This window comes from Mobula hypostoma, chromosome 8 (genome assembly GCF_963921235.1).
Source record: "Mobula hypostoma chromosome 8, sMobHyp1.1, whole genome shotgun sequence".
Lineage (NCBI taxonomy): Eukaryota > Metazoa > Chordata > Chondrichthyes > Myliobatiformes > Myliobatidae > Mobula > Mobula hypostoma.
This window is the reverse complement of record NC_086104.1, coordinates 113,656,808-113,674,044: the sequence shown is the minus strand read 5'-3', so window position 1 is coordinate 113,674,044 and position 17,237 is coordinate 113,656,808. Positions and strand designations below refer to the sequence as shown.

At 47.5% G+C, this 17,237-nt stretch overlaps 1 protein-coding gene across 1 annotated transcript in view; it reads left to right on the top strand.

Annotated features, from left to right (window-relative positions):
* The window catches only part of tarbp1 (TAR (HIV-1) RNA binding protein 1), a 400,954-nt gene that overhangs the window by 225,498 nt on the left and 158,219 nt on the right, over nt 1-17,237 (top strand). Inside the window, 1 exon segment of the mRNA XM_063057295.1 lies at nt 16,524-16,610. Within this exon segment, the coding sequence (XP_062913365.1) occupies nt 16,524-16,610 (87 nt within the window).

Here is a 17,237-nt window from a genome sequence, read left to right as displayed (position 1 = left end):
TCATAGCAATTGATGTCAGAGCCACAGGTCGATAGTCATTCAGGCATGCCAACTTGCTCTCCTTCGGCACCGGGATTATCGTTGCCTTCTTAAAACACGAGGGGATCTTAGACTGAAGCAAGGAGCAGTTGAAGATGTCAGCAAACACTCTAGCTAGCTCGCTTGCACAGGCCCGGAGAACCCGTCCTGGGACGCCATCTGGGCCCGTCGCCTTCCTTGGATTTATCTTCAGAAGGCCCTTCTAACGTCCTCCTCGGTGACAATGAATCTCGATGCTACCAGGTCCGGTTCATCCAGAGGGAACAGGATGCTCCTGTTCTGTTCGAATCTTGCGTAGAATACGTTAAGTTCGTCAGGAAGAGAAGCGCCACAGTTATTGATATTCCCAGCCTTTTCTTTGCGCCCAGTGATCTCATTTAGACCCTGCCATAGTCTACCGGCATACCTCTGGTTAGCCTGGGTTTCCAACTTGGCTCGATATTGCCTCTTGGCGCCCTTAATGGCTTTCCGGAGTTCACGCCTGGATTCCATGTAGCGACTGGTATCCCCTGACCTAAAAGCCGCAGCTCTAGCCTTCAAAAGGGACTTGACTTCATAATTCATCCAAGGTTTCCGGTTAGGGAATTCCCGGATCGTCTTGCAAGACACGCAGTCCTCTGTGCATTTCCAGATAAAGTCCATGACAGCTGAGGCATACTCATCGAGGTTAGCTGCCGAGTCCTTGATTCAAAGCAGTCACGGTTGACCTCATCCATCTCCTCTGTCCAACGCAACACCACTTTTGACACTGTGACCTCCCGCTTCAGTTTCTGTTTGTAAGCCCGGAGGAGGAGTACGTCCTGATGGTCCGATTTTCCGACGTGAGGTTGTGGGACGGAATGGTAGGCTACCTTGACTGCTGTGTAGCAGTGGTTAAGTATATTCGGGCCTCTAGTGGGGCAGGATACATGTTGTTATAACTTTGGCAGCGCCTTTCTGAGGTTGGCCTGTTTAAAGTCCCCGGCTGTAATGAGCAAAGCCTCCGGATACCTGGTCTCAAGTTCACTGATGTTGGCATACAGTATGTTCAGAGCACACTCCGCGTCCGCCTGGGAGGGAAGGTAGACCGCTGTCAGTATGACCGAGGTGAATTCCCATGGCAGATAGTAGGGACGACACTTCACCGACAGGTCCAGGCTGCAGGAGCTTGTCAATGCCACTGTGTCCGAGCACCACGAATTGTTGATCAGTAGGCAGACACCACTGCCCCTCATCTTGCCCGAAGGTGCCGTACGGTCCATCCGATGGATCGAAACTCACTCCGGTCGGATAGCACAGTCGGGGGTGGCAGGGGAGAGCCAGGTCTCGGTGAAACAGAATACATAACAGTTCTACATCTCCCTGCAGTCAGTGGTTCTCCCTTTAAGATCATCCACCTTGTTCTCTATGGCTTGCACTTTTTAGGGGAGAGATGTGGGAGTTATAGGGGAGGGCTGTGGGAGTTATGGGGGAGGGCTGCGGGTGTCATAGGGGAGGGATGCGGGAGTCAATGGGGAGGGATGCGGGAGTTATAGGGGAGGGATGCGGGAGTCAGAGGGGAGGGATGCGGGAGTCAGAGGGGAGAGATGCGGGAGTCAGAGGGGAGGGATGTGGGAGTTATAGGGGAGGGATGTCGGAGTCATAGGGGAGGGATGTCGGAGTCATAGGAGAGGGATGTGGGAGTCATAGGGGAGGGATGTCGGAGTCATAGGGGAGGTATGTGGGTGTGACAGGGGAGATGTGGGAGTCATATAGGGGAGGGATGTGGGAGTCATATAGGGGTGGGATGCGTGAGTCATATAGGGGTGGGATGCGCGAGTCAGAGGGGAGGGATGCGCGAGTCATGGGGGGATGTGGGTGTCAGGGGGGAATGCGGGCGTCGGAGGGGAGGGATGTGGGCGTCGGAGGGGAGGGATGTGGGCGTTGGAGGGGAGGGGTGCGGGCGTCGGAGGGGAGGGGTGCGGGCGTCGGAGGGGAGGGGTGCGGGAGTCGGAGGGGAGGGATGTAGGACTCAGGCGGGGGGATGCAGGAGTCATAGGGGAGGGATGCGGGAGTTTTAGTGGAGGAATGCGGGAGTTATAGGGGAGTGATGCGGGAGTCATTGGGAGGGACGTGGGAGTCATCGGGAGGGATGTGGGAGTGATAGGGGAGGGACGTGGGAGTGATAGGGGAGGGATGTGGGAGTTATCTGGGAGGGATGTGGCAGTTACAGTGGAGGGATGTGGCAGTTATAGGGGAGGGATGCGGGAGTTATGGGGGTATGCTGGAGTTATGGGGGTATGCTGGAGTTATGGGGGGGATGCTGGAGTCATCGGGGAGGGATGCGGGAGTTGGGGGGTGGGATGTGGGAGTCAGAGGGGAGATGTGGGAGTTATAGGGGAGGGATGTGGCAGTTATAGGGGAGGGATGCGGGAGTTTTGGGGGGATGCTGGAGTCATCGGGGAGGGATGCGGGAGATGGAGAAGAGGGATGTGGCAGTTATAGGGGAGGGATTTGGGAGTCAGTAGGGAGGGATGTGGGAGTCATAGGGGAGGGATGTGGGAGTTATGGGGAGGAATGTCGGAGTCATAGGGGAGGTATGTGGGTGTGGTGGGAGATGTGGGAGTCATATAGGGGAGGGATGCGCGAGTCATGGGGGGGATGCGGGTGTCGGGGGGGAATGCGGGTGTCGGAGAGGAGGGATGTGGGCGTCACAGTGGAGGGATGCGGGCGTCTGAGGGGAGGGGTGCGGGAGTCGGAGGGGAGGGGTTCGGGAGTCAGAGGGGAGGGATGTGGGACTCAGGCGGGGGGATGTGGGAGTCATAGGGGAGGGATGCGGGAGTTTTGGTGGAGTGATGTGGGAGTTATAGGGGAGTGATGCGGGAGTCATTGGGAGAGATGCGGTAGTCATTGGGAAGGACGCGGGAGTCATTGGGAGGGACGCGGGAGTGATAGGGGAGGGACGTGGGAGTTATAGGGGAGGGATGTGGGAGTTAAAGGGGTGGGATGTGGTGGTTACAGTGGAGGGATGTGGCAGTTATAGGGGAGGGATGCGGGAGTTAAAGGGGGATGCTGGAGTCATCGGGGAGGGATGCAGGAGTTATGCGGGGATGCTGGAGTTATAGAGGGGATGGTGGAGTCATAGGGGAGTGATGTGGGAGTTATAGGGGAGGGATGTGGGAGTTATAGGGGAGGGATGCGGGAGTCAGGGAGATGCGGGAGTCAGGGGGAAGGGATGTGGCAGTTATAGGGGAGTGACGTGGGAGTCAGAGAGGAGGGATGTGGGAGTTATAGGGGAGGGATGCGGGAGTCGGGAGGGGTGCGGGAGTCGGGGAAGGGATGTGGCAGTTATAGGGGAGGGATGCGGGAGTTATGGGGGTATGCTGGAGTTATGGGGGGGATGCTGGAGTCATCGGGGAGGGATGCGGGAGTTGGGGGGAGGAATGTGGGAGTCAGAGGGGAGATGTGGGAGTTAAAGGGGAGGGATGTGGCAGTTATAGGGGAGGGATGCGGGACTTTTGGGGGGATACTGGAGTCATCGGGGAGGGAACGAATTAGGGCAAGTGACAGAAGTCTGTGTAGGGGAGCACTTTGGTTCCAGTGATCATAACACCATTAGTTTCAATTTGATCGTGGACAAGGATAGATCTGGTCCTAGGGTTGAGGTTCTGAACTGGAAGAAGGCCAAATTTGAAGAAATGAGAAAGGATCTAAAAAGCGTGGATTGGGACAGGTTGTTCTCTGGCAAAGATGTGATTGGTAGGTGGGAAGCCTTCAAAGGGGAAATTTTGAGAGTGCAGAGTTTGTATGTTCCTGTCAGGATCAAAGGCAAATTGAATAGGAATAAGGAACCTTGGTTCTCAAGGGATATTGCAACTCTGATAAAGAAGAAGAGGGAGTTGTATGAAATGTATAGGAAACAAGGGGTAAATCAGGTGCTTGAGGAGTATAAGAAGTGCAAGAAAATACTTAAGAAAGAAATCAGGAAGCAAAAAGAAGACATGAGGTTGCCTTGGCAGTCAAAGTGAAGGATAATCCAAAGAGCTTTTACAAGTATATTAAGGGCAAAAGGATTGTAAGGGATAAAATTGGTCCTCTTGAAGATCAGAGTGGTCAGCTTTGTGCGGAACCAAAGGAAATGGGGGAGATCTTAAATAGGTTTTTTGCGTCTGTATTTAGTAAGGAAGCTGGCATGAAATCTATGGAATTGAGGGAATCAAGTAGTGAGACCATGGAAACTATACAGATTGAAAAGGAGGAGGTGCTTGCTGTCTTGGGGAAAATTAAAATGGATAAATCTCCGGGACCTGACAGAGTGTTCCCTCGGACCTTGAAGGAGACTAGTGTTGAAATTGCGGGGACCCTGGCAGAAATATTTAAAATGTCGCTGTCTACGGGTGAAGTGCCGGAGGATTGGAGAGTGGCTCATGTTGTTCCGTTGTTTAAAAAAGGATCGAAAAGTAATCCGGGAAATTATAGGCTGGTGAGTTTAACGTCGGTAAGTTATTGGAGGGAGTACTAAGAGACAGAATCTACAAGCATTTGGATAGATAGGGGCTTATATGGGAGAGTCAACATGGCTTTGTGCGTGGTAGGTCATGTTTGACCAATCTGTTGGAGTTTTTCGAGGCAGTTACCAGGAAAGTGGATGAAGGGAAGGCAGTGGATATTGTCTACATGGACTTCAGTAAGGCCTTTGACAAGGTCCTACATGGGAGGTTAGTTAGGAAAATTCAGTCGCTAAGTATACATGGAGAGGTGGTAAATTGGATTAGACATTGGCTCGGTGGAAGAAGCCAGAGAGTGGTGGTAGAGAATTTCTTCTCTGAGTGGAGGCCTGTGACTGGTGGTGTGCCACAGGGATCAGTGCTGGGTCCGTTGTTATTTGTCATCTATATCAATGATCTGGATGATAATGTGGTAAATTGGATCAGCAAGTTTGCTGATGATACCAAGATTGGAGGTGTAGTAGACAGTGAGGAAGATTTTCAGAGCCTGCAGAGGGACTTGGACCAGCTGGAAAAATGGGCTGAAAAATGGCAGATGGAGTTTAATACTGACAAGTGTGAGGTATTGCATGTTGGAAGGACAAACCAACGTAGAACATACAGGGTTAATGGTAAGGCACTGAGGAGTGCAGTGGAACAGAGGGATCTGGGAATACAGATACAAAATTCCCTAAAAGTGTCGTCACAGGTAGATAGAGTCGTAAAGAGAGCTTTTGGTACATTGGCCTTTATAAGTCGAAGTATTGAGTATAAGAGCTGGAATGTTATGATGAGGTTGTATAAGACATTGGTGAGGCCGAATCTGGAGTATTGTGTTCAGTTTTGGTCACCAAATTACAGGAAGGATATAAATAAGGTTGAAAGAGTGCAGAGAAGGTTTACAAGGATGTTGCCAGGACTTGAGAAACTCAGTTACAGAGAAAGGTTGAATAGGTTAGGACTTTATTCCCTGGAGCGTAGAAGAATGAGGGGAGATTTGATAGAGGTATATAAAATTATGATGGGTATAGATAGAGTGAATGCAAGCAGGCTTTTTCCACTGAGGCAAGGGGAGAAAAAAACCAGAGGACATGGGTTAAGGGTGAGGGGGGAAAAGTTTAAAGGGAACATTAAAGGGGGCTTCTTCACACAGAGTGGTGGAAGTATGGAATGAGCTGCCAGACGAGGTGGTAAATGCGGATTCTTTTTTAACATTTAAGAATAAATTGGACAGATACATGGATGGGAGGTGTATGGAGGGATATGGTCCGTGTGCAGGTCAGTGGGACTAGGCAGAAAATGGTTCGGCACAGCCAAGAAGGGCCAAAGGGCCTGTTTCTGTGCTGTAGTTTCTATGGTTCTATGGTTCTATGGATGTGGGAGTCATAGGGGAGGGATGTGGGAGTTATAGGGGAGGGACGTCGGAGTCATAGGGGAGGTATGTGGGTGTGACAGGGGAGATGTGGGAGTCATATAAGGGAGTGATGCGCGAGTCAGGGGTGGGATGCGCGAGTCAGAGGGAAGGTATGCGTGAGTCATGGGGGTGATGTGGGTGTCGGGGGGGAATGCAGGTGTCGGAGGGGAGGGATGCGGGTGTCAGAGGTGAGGGATGTGGGATTTGGAGGGGAGGGATACGGGAGTCAGAGGGGAGGGATGCGGGAGTCAGAGGGGAGGGATGCGGGAGTCAGAGGGGAGGGATGCGGAAGTCAGAGGGGATGGATTCGGGAGTCAGGGGAGGGATGCGGGTGTCAGAGGGGAGAGATGCGGGTGTCGGAGGGGAGGGATGCGGGTGTCGGAGGGGAGGGATGCGGGAGTTATAGGGGAGGGATGTGGGAGTCAGAGGGGAGATGTGGGAGTTCTAGGGGAAGAATGCAGGAGTCATGGGGAGGGATGCGGCAGTCAGAGGGGAGGGATGTGGGAGTCTGAGGGGAGGGCAGTGGGAGTCATAGGCGAGGGATGTGGGAGGTATAGGGGAAGAAATGCCAAGAGCTGGATCTTGGCTGATGGTACAGGAGCAGAAATTGACACCACCCTGGAGACCAAAATTGCTGATGCAATGCGAATTCAAGTGCCTTGAATGATAAGAAGTTGCGGCAGGAACTCAGTAGTTTGAGCAGCATGGGGAAAGGAACTGTCAATATTTCCAGCTGTAACCTTGCATCAGAACTCAGAGGCTTGTCGGGCTGGAGGAAGTTAGAGCTGATGTATAGCTGAAGAGAATATCAGTCTCAGTTAGGACTCTATGAACCTATTGGAAGAGACACAAAGTGTTGGAGGAACTCAGCAGGTCAGTAAGCATCAGTGGAAAGGAATAAACAGTCAACTTTTTGGGCCAAGACCCTTCTGTTTATTCCTCTCTGTAGACGCTGTATACAGTCTGAGTACCTCCATCACTGCAACATACATCAACGTTGCTGGTGAACGCAGCAGGCCAAGCAGCATCTATAGGAAGAGGCGCAGTCGACGTTTCAGGCCGAGACCCTTCGTCAGGACTAACTGAAGGAAGAGTGAGTAAGGGATTTGAAAGTTGGAGGGGGACGGGGAGATGCAAAATGATAGGAGAAGACAGGAGGGGGAGGGATAGAGCCGAGAGCTGGACAGGTGATAGGCAAAAGGGGATACGAGAGGATCATGGGACAGGAGGTCCGGGAAGAAAGACAAGGGGGGGGTGACCCAGAGGATGGGCAAGAGGTATATTCAGAGGGACAGAGGGAGAAAAAGGAGAGTGCGAGAAAGAATGTGTGCATAAAAATGAGTAACAGATGGGGTACGAGGGGGAGGTGGGGCCTAGCGGAAGTTAGAGAAGTCAGTGTTCATGCCATCAGGTTGGAGGCTACCCAGACGGAATATAAGGTGTTGTTCCTCCAACCTGAGTGTGGCTTCATCTTTACAGTAGAGGAGGCCGTGGATAGACATGTCAGAATGGGAATGGGATGTGGAATTAAAATGTGTGGCCACTGGGAGATCCTGCTTTCTCTGACCTCCATCACTGTGTGTGTTTCTCGAGGTTTCCAGCATCTGCAGAATCTCCTGTGTTTCTGAACTGATTTAAAGTTCAAAGTAAATTTATTATCAAAATACACATTTTTCACCATATACGATCCCGAGATTCATTTTCTTGTGGGCATATTCAATAAATCCATAGGGGCATTCAACCAGAGTGCAGAAGATAAACTGCAAATGCAAAAAGAGGAAATAATAATAATAAATAAATAAGCAATAAATATTGAGAACATGAGATGATGAGTCCTTGAAAGTGAGTAATTGGTTATGGGAACATTTCAATGATGGAGTAAATGAAGTTGAGTGAAATGATTCCTTCGGTTCAAGAGTCTAATTGTTGAGGGGTAGTAACTGTTCATGAATCTCGTGGTTTTGGCCATGAGGCTCTTGATTCTTCTTCCTCATAGCAGCGAGAAGAGAGCATGGCCTGGGCATTGGGGGCCCCTGATGATGGATGCTACTTTCCTTTGACAGTGTTTCATGTAGATGTGCTCAATGTTGGGAGGGCTTTACCTGTGATGTCCTGGGCCGTATCCATTACTTTTTGTAGGAGTTTCTATTCAAGGGCATTGGTGTTTCTGCTGTCAGTTAAATAAAACTTTTCAGATGCGGATGTTTAGCCTCCTAAAGTTAACCATGAAAATAAAATTCTTCTGTCTGGCAAATGGTGTAAGAATGAAGGGAACATTTATTGTTGAGATCACATGTATTTGTTCCACTAGCAATAGTCACACTACTTGCTATCTGGCTCAATTCCTGCTTGTAAAATATCCACACTGTGTGCCGATAGTGTTTAGTGTGATGTTATCACAGCTCGGGGTGTTGGATTTCAGAGTCCAATTCCTGCACTGTCCTTGAGAGGTTTATGACTGCATACATTTCCTCCAGGTGCTCTGCTTTCTTCCCACAGTCCAACAACGTACTGGTTAGTAGGTTAATTAGTCATTGTAAGTTGACCTGTGATTAGGCTAGGGTTAAATAGATGGGTTGTTGGCTGTTGTGCCTCAGTGGGCTGGAGGGTCTGTTCTGTGCTGTATCTCGAAGTAAAAATAAATAAATAAATTACCCTCATCCTTGGTCACCAAATGCAGGAAGTAGCTAAGGCACCATGGTCAGTGTGGATGAGTTGGGGCATCTGCTGTGTAGCTTTTTGACTCGATGAACCCCTTGTGCCCTGCCGCAGCAATTCTAAATCGGCAGTCATTTTCAGCTGTACGCTTCCTTATTTCTGTCAAGTGAGTTCATTGCCCTTTGCACTCTTCAAGGAGCAGTAGAACATCCAGTGTAAGAAAAAGGATTTTCAGAGTTTGGTGGAAAATCATTCAGGTCCTCCTTCTTGTTGTGGTGAGTGGGACTGCACCAAAATTGGCAAAATTGTAAAAGTAAATTTTTAAATTGTTTCAGAAAAGCTTACATCACAAAAATGAGCACCATCTATCTCGCAACCAACACTAGAAAGAAATAGCATACGTAGTTATTTTATCTTGGTACTTTTACGACCTTGGTTTGTAGCAATTTCTCCATGGTGTAGTTGTATTGTGCATCAGAAGCACAACTATGCAGTTGACTGTTGTATCCTGGGGTGTCAAGTTTACACAGGTGTAACAAGAATACACAAACTTAGTGTTCAGCAGAATTACATTTAACTTTATGTGGTGCATGGAAAGTTAGGTAAGAGTTGATGGGGACATGGGAATTTTTTTGGAAATAGAGGAGTCAGTATGTTTTCTTGGCTGTGGAATCACAATGGTTGGACCAGAACAGGTGAATGATGACATTCATACCTAGGAACTTAAAGCCCTCAACCTTCTCAACCTCAGCTCTGTTGATGTGGACAGGGGCGTGTGCACCATCCCCTCTTTTTGAAGACAATAAACGTTTGTTTTGTTCTGTTGACATGAGGAAAAGGTGGTTGTTACGACGCCATGTTACTAAGCTCTCTATCTCTTTCCTGTACTCCGACTCAACACAGCTCGGCCCACAACGGTGGTATCATCTACAAACTTGTAGATGAATTTAGAGTAGAACCTGGCCACAGTCATGAGTGCTTCAGCTTCCAGCATCTGCATTCTCTTGTGTCTCCATTTGACTTTGGTTTTGTGTTGGAGAAGTTTACAGTTCAGGCAAGGCAATTGGAAACGTCATTTTAACTTTGAAACATTAGGAGACAATCCTATGTTATGGTAGATGGCATGTGAAAGATGAATGTTGCCTGGGGATGGAAGTTCAGTAGAATTTTAAATTACTGTGATAGGATGGAGGGCATCAGGAAATGTTTAAATAGTGTTATGTACCCCATAACTGGGTTGCCAAACCAGCAGAAATGGATCACTCAATTGGAGTCTGGATTACTAGAACTAAGAAAGTTTTATTAAAGAAACAAGCAACACAGTACTCTAATCAAAAAGATAATAAATGCAACAGTTCAGCAATGATAAACACACATGTACACAGAATTAAGATAACAGGATCAATCAAGCTCTATCATTGTCTAGGGGTAAGTGACCAGTTTCAAAGTGACGCAAAGTTCAATTCAATTTAGTTCAGTTCAGTTCGCAGTAATTGCTGCCGTGGGAGATGGACAGTGGGGGGAAGGAGAGAGAGAGCAAAACGAATGAATATTCAAACGGCTTCCACACAGACCTTCGATATTCTTTGCAGTCAGCTTTCGTGCGAGCCCTTTGTGATGTCATTTGAGGTCACCAACCGTGACCCCTCCGTTTCCAGATACGATTGTTTCTCTGCGGTGAACCTGGCACCCAGGCAAGGGTGGACACACACCAGGTTCCTGCTGATCGTGCCTTTCCACCCTGTGCGCCTATGGCTTGGTGCCGCAACCAGCCTTCCAAAACTTCCCACCGACTTATGGGAGGCGCACCGCTTCCAGGGTCTCGTTACCTCGGGGTGTTGTGTGTGTTGCCTTAGCGAACCTGTCCCTTTTTATCCCCCTGCTGGGGTATCGCCTGTCCATCACTTCAAACAGTTCAGGGTTCAAAGGGGGAGCCGATCTTGACAGCTCTCCTTCCGTTAAACTCTCCCGTCCCTTCATTAACATCTCCAAATGCTGCTCCATTGTTTTCCTTATCTCTCTTTCTCCTGAAGACAGGTGGCAGACCAACTGCTGATCCCACTGGTGCCAGCACAGGACAGCTAACATCTTAATCTATGTGTATTCTTGTCACACTTTCCACCTTTAAGGATTTTTACTGGGGTAAAAATTACAATCATGAATACATTATTTGATACAGACAAATACACATCTTTATCAGCTATTTGGCTAATACAGCGAATTTGAAGTTGTCAACACCTTGACGGACAGTCAGCAATCACATTTTCCGTTCCTTTTATATGTGTAATTAATAATCCCTTAGACCAGGCTCCAACTTAGCAAACTTCATAGTGGCCAAAAACACTGATGAATTGCGATCAATGTAACCTCTCATTGGGTTTCGTCCCGGACCACAATAACAAGGGTCATCCCATTCCGACTTAGTTTTCTCTCGCAAGGGCTTAGTAGGAGGGGGAGGGGTAGTAACCGCAGAGTTATTGCAAAACTTCCTACAGTACCCCACCATCTCCAAGAGCCTTCTGAGGTCCCTCTTGTCTGTCGGGGTTGAGATGTCAGAGATAGCCCGCACCTTAGCATGCATCGCTGCCAGCTGCCCCTGTGTCACCACAATTCCCAGATAAATGACCTTCGTGTGGCCGAACTCATTTTTTTCAAGGTTCACTATCAAGCTGGCTTCAGACAGCCGTATTACATCGCCAATACACACCTCTGTGTTCGTCAGCCCTTTCGTCACTGAATTACTCATTCTGTAGGGGTGTTGCTCGCTAGGCTAGCCTAGCGTAACAAACACCACCCAACGTCCCAGTTCTTTGCATCGCCTCGGGACAATCAAACACACGTGTGCGAGTCGTTTAATTACTTCTCCTAAAGAGTCGCTTTGTTCGGGGATTAAGGGAGAGACCTTATCAGCAGAGCTGGCCAAAACAATAGCCTTCTCCCATCTGGTTGATACCATAATCATCTTTTCAAAATGGTTTTTTTCTCTTATCAGGGGGACCCTAGCTTCATTGATTTCCGCGCTAACACCGACTAGGTTTGTTAGCATATCAAAAGCCTGTGACTGTCTCAGTTCGCATCGGCCATAATCAATAACATCCTTCCTCCGGTGCAGCCGGTAAACCTCTTTCATGATTCCACCAACTGTTTCCTCCAGCACCTCAAAATGTCCACTGAGGGGTACCTTGTGGGCCAGGTTAAAAATCTCATCCCCATAACTCTTTTGCACCACCCCCCATTTCTCATCTGCGGGTACGGTACTTGGTCTCCCTTTCTTCCTTAGCACTTCCTCCTCCACACAATAGCCTACTGGTTCCCTTGTTAATTCTGCATCAGAGAGAGCTGTCTCCACCAAAACCATCAGCCCCTCGTCTCGCTCCTGTGCCTGCACAAATTCTTTCCTGGCTAACGCTAAGTCTGTCTCAGCTCCCTCACTACCTCTTGTTTCACTACACTCCTTCTTTTCACTTTCTACCCCCTTCTCGTACAAGGCTGGCAGAAACGTCTCAGCTAAATTTACTACCGCAGTCCCGTGATGAACCTGTGAGTCCATGGGCGGGGCCTCAATGCTGGCAGGCTGACCTGTCAATCTCACGGCTGGGAACACGATTCCCCCGGCGAGGTCATTACCGAGCAAGACTTCCACGCCTTTCATCGGTAATTCGGGCCTCACCCCGATCGTGACTAGTCCAGAGACCAGGTTGCTTTGTAAGTGTATCTGGTGCAAAGGGACTGCCTCTGTCCCTTCCCCAATACCTTTGACCTTGACCTCCCCAGTCTGAGTCTCTGAGCTAAACTCTAATACACTCTTCAGTATCAGTGACTGACACGCTCCCGTGTCTCTCCAGATCCGCACTGAAACTGGTTTGAACCCCTCCTTCACTGACACCAATCCGGCCGAGATAAACCTCTCGTGCCCTTCCTGAACTTTGGCAGACCTGTCCCCTCCCAGCGGTTCGTTTACCAGCTCGATACAGCCAGTCAAAATCGCCGTTTTTCCTTTTCCCGTCTCCTTCTTTGGGGCAAAGCACCTGGACGCAAAGTGTCTGACTTTCCCGCAATTATAACAGACGACCCCAGGAGACTTCCTACCAGACTGCTCCCGGTCTACCTTATCCTTCTCACTAGTCCCCGGCTTACTTTCTGACTTTTCTGGCGGACTCTCCCCACCGTCCTGACTACCCTTCTGGTAGCCTTTACTCGGAGCAAACTTCATTTTATGCGTCAACGCATACTCATCCGCTAACTTAGCAGTTGCGGCTAACGTGGCTGCCTCTTTCTCATCTAGGTAGGGTTTCATACCCTCAGGGACACAACCTTTAAACAGCTCAATCAGGATCAGCTGTAGCAGTCTGTCATAATCCCCCTCTACCCCCTTCAAGGCGCACCAACGCTCACAATATGTCTGCATCGCACGGACAAACTCCAAATACGTGCGGTCCCACTGCCTCCTCGCATTCCGGAACCTCTGCCGGTATGCCTCCGGGACCAACTCATAAATCCTGAGGATGGCCTCTTTCACCACCTCATACCTCTGGGCATCTTCCACGGACAAAGCTGAGTAAGCTTGTTGGGCTTTCCCTTTCAGTACACTCTGAAGCAAAACAGCCCACTTACCCCTCGGCCAGTCCTGACTTGTAGCAACTTTTTCGAAATGGAGGAAGTACCGATCCACATCGGTATCATCAAATGGGGGAACCAGCCTAACCTCCTGGGTCACCCGGAACCCTCCACCTTGGTTCGGCACAGGCCCCTGCTCTGCCCTTATCTTTAACTTTTCCAGTTCGAATTCCCTTTCCCTCTGTTTCTCCTCTCGCTCCAACTGTCTCTCTCTCTCTCTCCTGCCTTTCTAACTCTCTCTCTTTCTCCCGCCTTTCTAACTCTCTCTCTTTCTCCTGCCTTTCTAACTCTCTCTCTTTCTCCCGCCTTTCTAACTCTCTCTCCTGCCTTCCTAACTGCTTCTCTTTGTGTTCTAATTGCCGTACCCGGAACTCGTGCTCGAGTCTCAGTTTTTCAAGCTGCACCTGTATCGCGTCTCCAGCAGGTTTTTCAATAGACACCACCTCCAGCTCCCCTTGGGGAAACACACCTTTAGATACATAGTGCTCTACGATAGCTCTGTGTATCTCCTCTCTCCTCATTGTCGACTTCCCCTTAGCAAGATTCAACCGTTTGGCCACAGCTACCAATTCCGCTTTCCTGGCATCCTCTAATGCCTCCAAGGTCGGCGCCTTTATAAATCCCTCAACCTCCATTTCTGCTGTTTGTCTTTTCCTTCTTTCGGGAATTTTAACCCAATCAATTTACTCCGTCCCAAATTTAGCGTTCAAAATCGCAGATGAGAACCCCACTTATGTTACGTACCCCGTAACTGGGTTGCCAAACCAGCAGAAATGGATCACTAAATTGGAGTCTGGATTACTAGAACTAAGAAAGTTTTATTAAAGAAACAAGCAACACAGTACTCTAATCAAAAGGATATTAAATGCAACAGTTCAGCAATGATAAACACACATGTACACAGAATTAAGATAACAGGATCAATCAAGCTCTATGGTTGTCTAGGGGTAAATGACCAGTTTCAAAGTGACGCAAAGTTCAATTCAATTTAGTTCAGTTCAGTTCGCAGTAATTGCTGCCGTGGGAGATGGACAGTGGGGGGAAGGAGAGAGAGAGCAAAACGAATGAATATTCAAACGGCTTCCACACAGACCTTCGATATTCTTTGCAGTCAGCTTTCGTGCGAGCCCTTTGTGATGTCATCTGAGGTCACCGACCGTGACCCCTCCGTTTCCAGATACGATTGTTTCTCTGCGGTGAACCTGGCACCCAGGCAAGGGCGGACACACACCAGGTTCCCGCTGATCGTGCCTTTCCACCCTGTGCGCCTATGGCTTGGTGCCGCGACCAGCCTTCCAAAACTTCCCACCGACTTATGGGAGGCGCACCGCTTCCAGGGTCTCGTTACCTCGGGGTGTTGTGTGTGTTGCCTTAGCGAACCTGTCCCTTTTTATCCCCCTGCTGGGGTATCGCCTGTCCATCACTTCAAACAGTTCAGGGTTCAAAGGGGGAGCCGATCTTGACAGCTCTCCTTCCGTTAAACTCTCCCGTCCCTTCATTAACATCTCCAAATGCTGCTCCATTGTTTTCCTTATCTCTCTTTCTCCTGAAGACAGGTGGCAGACCAACTGCTGATCCCACTGGTGCCAGCACAGGACAGCTAACATCTTAATCTATGTGTACTCTCGTCACAATAGTAGTGATAAAGGTTAACATAAATACAAGTGATCTTGCAGATACTGAAAGTACTGAGCAACAGCAGGCCGGAAGCATCTATAATAGTATTGAGCCAACCGCTGTGCTCCCATGGCTTGATGTTCAAAACTATCTCGACTGGAAAACATTGTTTAGTGTTGACGGGCATTGGGGAAATTAGTTAGTCTGTAATACTTGCCATGGTATAAATAGAATTGATGTTATGGGCAAAGGACACCGAAAGGAGAAGATTTACTAAAGATTAGCTTTATTTGTCACATCAAATCAAATCAAATTAGCAAGCATTGTACTGGGCAACCTGCCAGTGTCACCACACTTCTGGCACCATCATAGCATTCACCAACCCTAACCGTACATCTTTGGAATGTGGGAGGAAACCAGATATCCCTGGAAACCCAGGCGACCACAGAGAGAATGTACAAACTTCTTACAGGGAGCAGTGGGAATTGAACCCTGATGGATCATCGCTTGTTCTTTTATGTTGAGAGGATGCAGTTACTATTTATTGCATCATCTCAAAGTAAAAGTTTTTAAAAACAATCCTTTTGGAACTATTGACAAATTATAATCTGCCTCCATCTTTGACCTTAAATTTAAGCCTCTTCACAATGATTTAATTAAGATATGCACCTGTCTTCAACATAGTTCATCTTTAGTGTGGTTGTTGTATAACAGAATTAATTCTTACAATATCATTTTCTCCAAATGCAGAATTATAGAATAAAATGAATAGTGAAAAAAAAAGATTTCATGAAAGGAAGGAGAGCTTTATTTTTTTTAATTAGCGTTGTCTCATTACGTGGGGAAATGTTTTGTAAGTGGAGCTTTAAAATAAATCTCCAGAGTTATAATTATGGCTCAAAGTAAAAATCCTTTTGTAGTTAATTGAAATCCAATGCGGTATTTCTAATTTGCTTGACTATTTCAGCAAAGCAACTTAATTGGTTAGTTTTCCTGATTAATTTGATAGCTGTTAAATGCAGCACATTATGATTTCTAAAGGTGAAAAAAAAGGTGAATGATTTGGCCTCCACAGCCATCTTTGCCAATGAATTCCACAGATTCACCACCCTCTGGCAAAAGAAATTTCTCCTAATCTCTGTACTAAAGGGACATCCTTCATTTCTAAGGCTTTGCCCTCTGGTCCTAGAGTCCACCACTATTAGAAATATCAACTTGGCCTTTTGATATTCAGTAGGTTTCAACGAGATCCCAGATTACCTTTGGTAGATTCGGTGATGTTCTTTTCCCGTAAATCCGTGTTGTCTGTGGAGAACTTTTCTGCTGTCACCAGCATTGAGATAGTTGGGTTGTTGCGGATGTGCTGTCATTTTAATGTACATATAATAATGACACTGATGCTTGTAATGCTGATTACCTTCATTGGGACTGCAGAATCTGGCACATTGGTTTGTCTTGCCAATGAAACAACTGTTCTCTAGTTGTAATTAAATTTTGCTATGCAATCACCAGTTGTCAACAAAGCAATGCAATTTGTTTTCTGGGTGCAAGATACATTTAAAAAATGACATTTGTAATCTCTTACTGAAAATGTGGGAAATGACTCTCAAAAAAATCAGTACCTTTTGAAGACATTGTTAGTGGAAAATGGCTAAGATATCTTAAAGATATAAATTTGTAATTCAACTTGAATATTTCAATGCTCTGGTTTATTGCTTTTGTTTTTTATGCAGAATCCTGAAAATTCAAAAACTAGTATCTGCACCTTCCTGGCCACATTGGTTCATATTGACACAATGCTTAAGAATATTACACAGAAGGTAAATATTTCTGCTTATGGAGCCAATTTCAGGTTAAGTAACAGAGGTAACATGTCAAAATATGGGAATGGTGATTGTAACACTAATTTTGTTTGAAGACAACAGCTACTGAAGACCAAAAGGAGACACATTCACAGCAAAGGCGAAACAAAAACTGACTCTGATGCCATCTGCTTATTTGATGCAGCCTGTGCCAAAAAAAAGTTGTCAAACTGCTTGTCCAAATCTTGTGTTCCAGCTCACAAACTGGTGTATAATAATGAGGTGGATTTCCAGAGTTGGTCTTCACCTCCAACTTACTGCTGACCCATCACCTTCTACGTGCTGCCATTTCTAGCTTTCTTTGTGAATTTGCTGCATTATTGGGCAAAAGGTTTCTCTCAACTGTTGTTATCGAAACATGGCTTAATTCATTTCAATGTCTTTCCTCAGTGGTTTTAATAAATAAATAAATAAGGAGTGGTTGTTGGACATATGCCTACTCTAGCCTTTTTTACACTATTTCATTTTATTTGCCCTTACTCCTATAGCCCCTTCCACCTGCATTTTTAAGCCAGTGCTGTAAATGTGTACGGCGCCACAGTCATGTAGCGACTCGTGTGACACAATTACAGCTTAGTGTGTCCT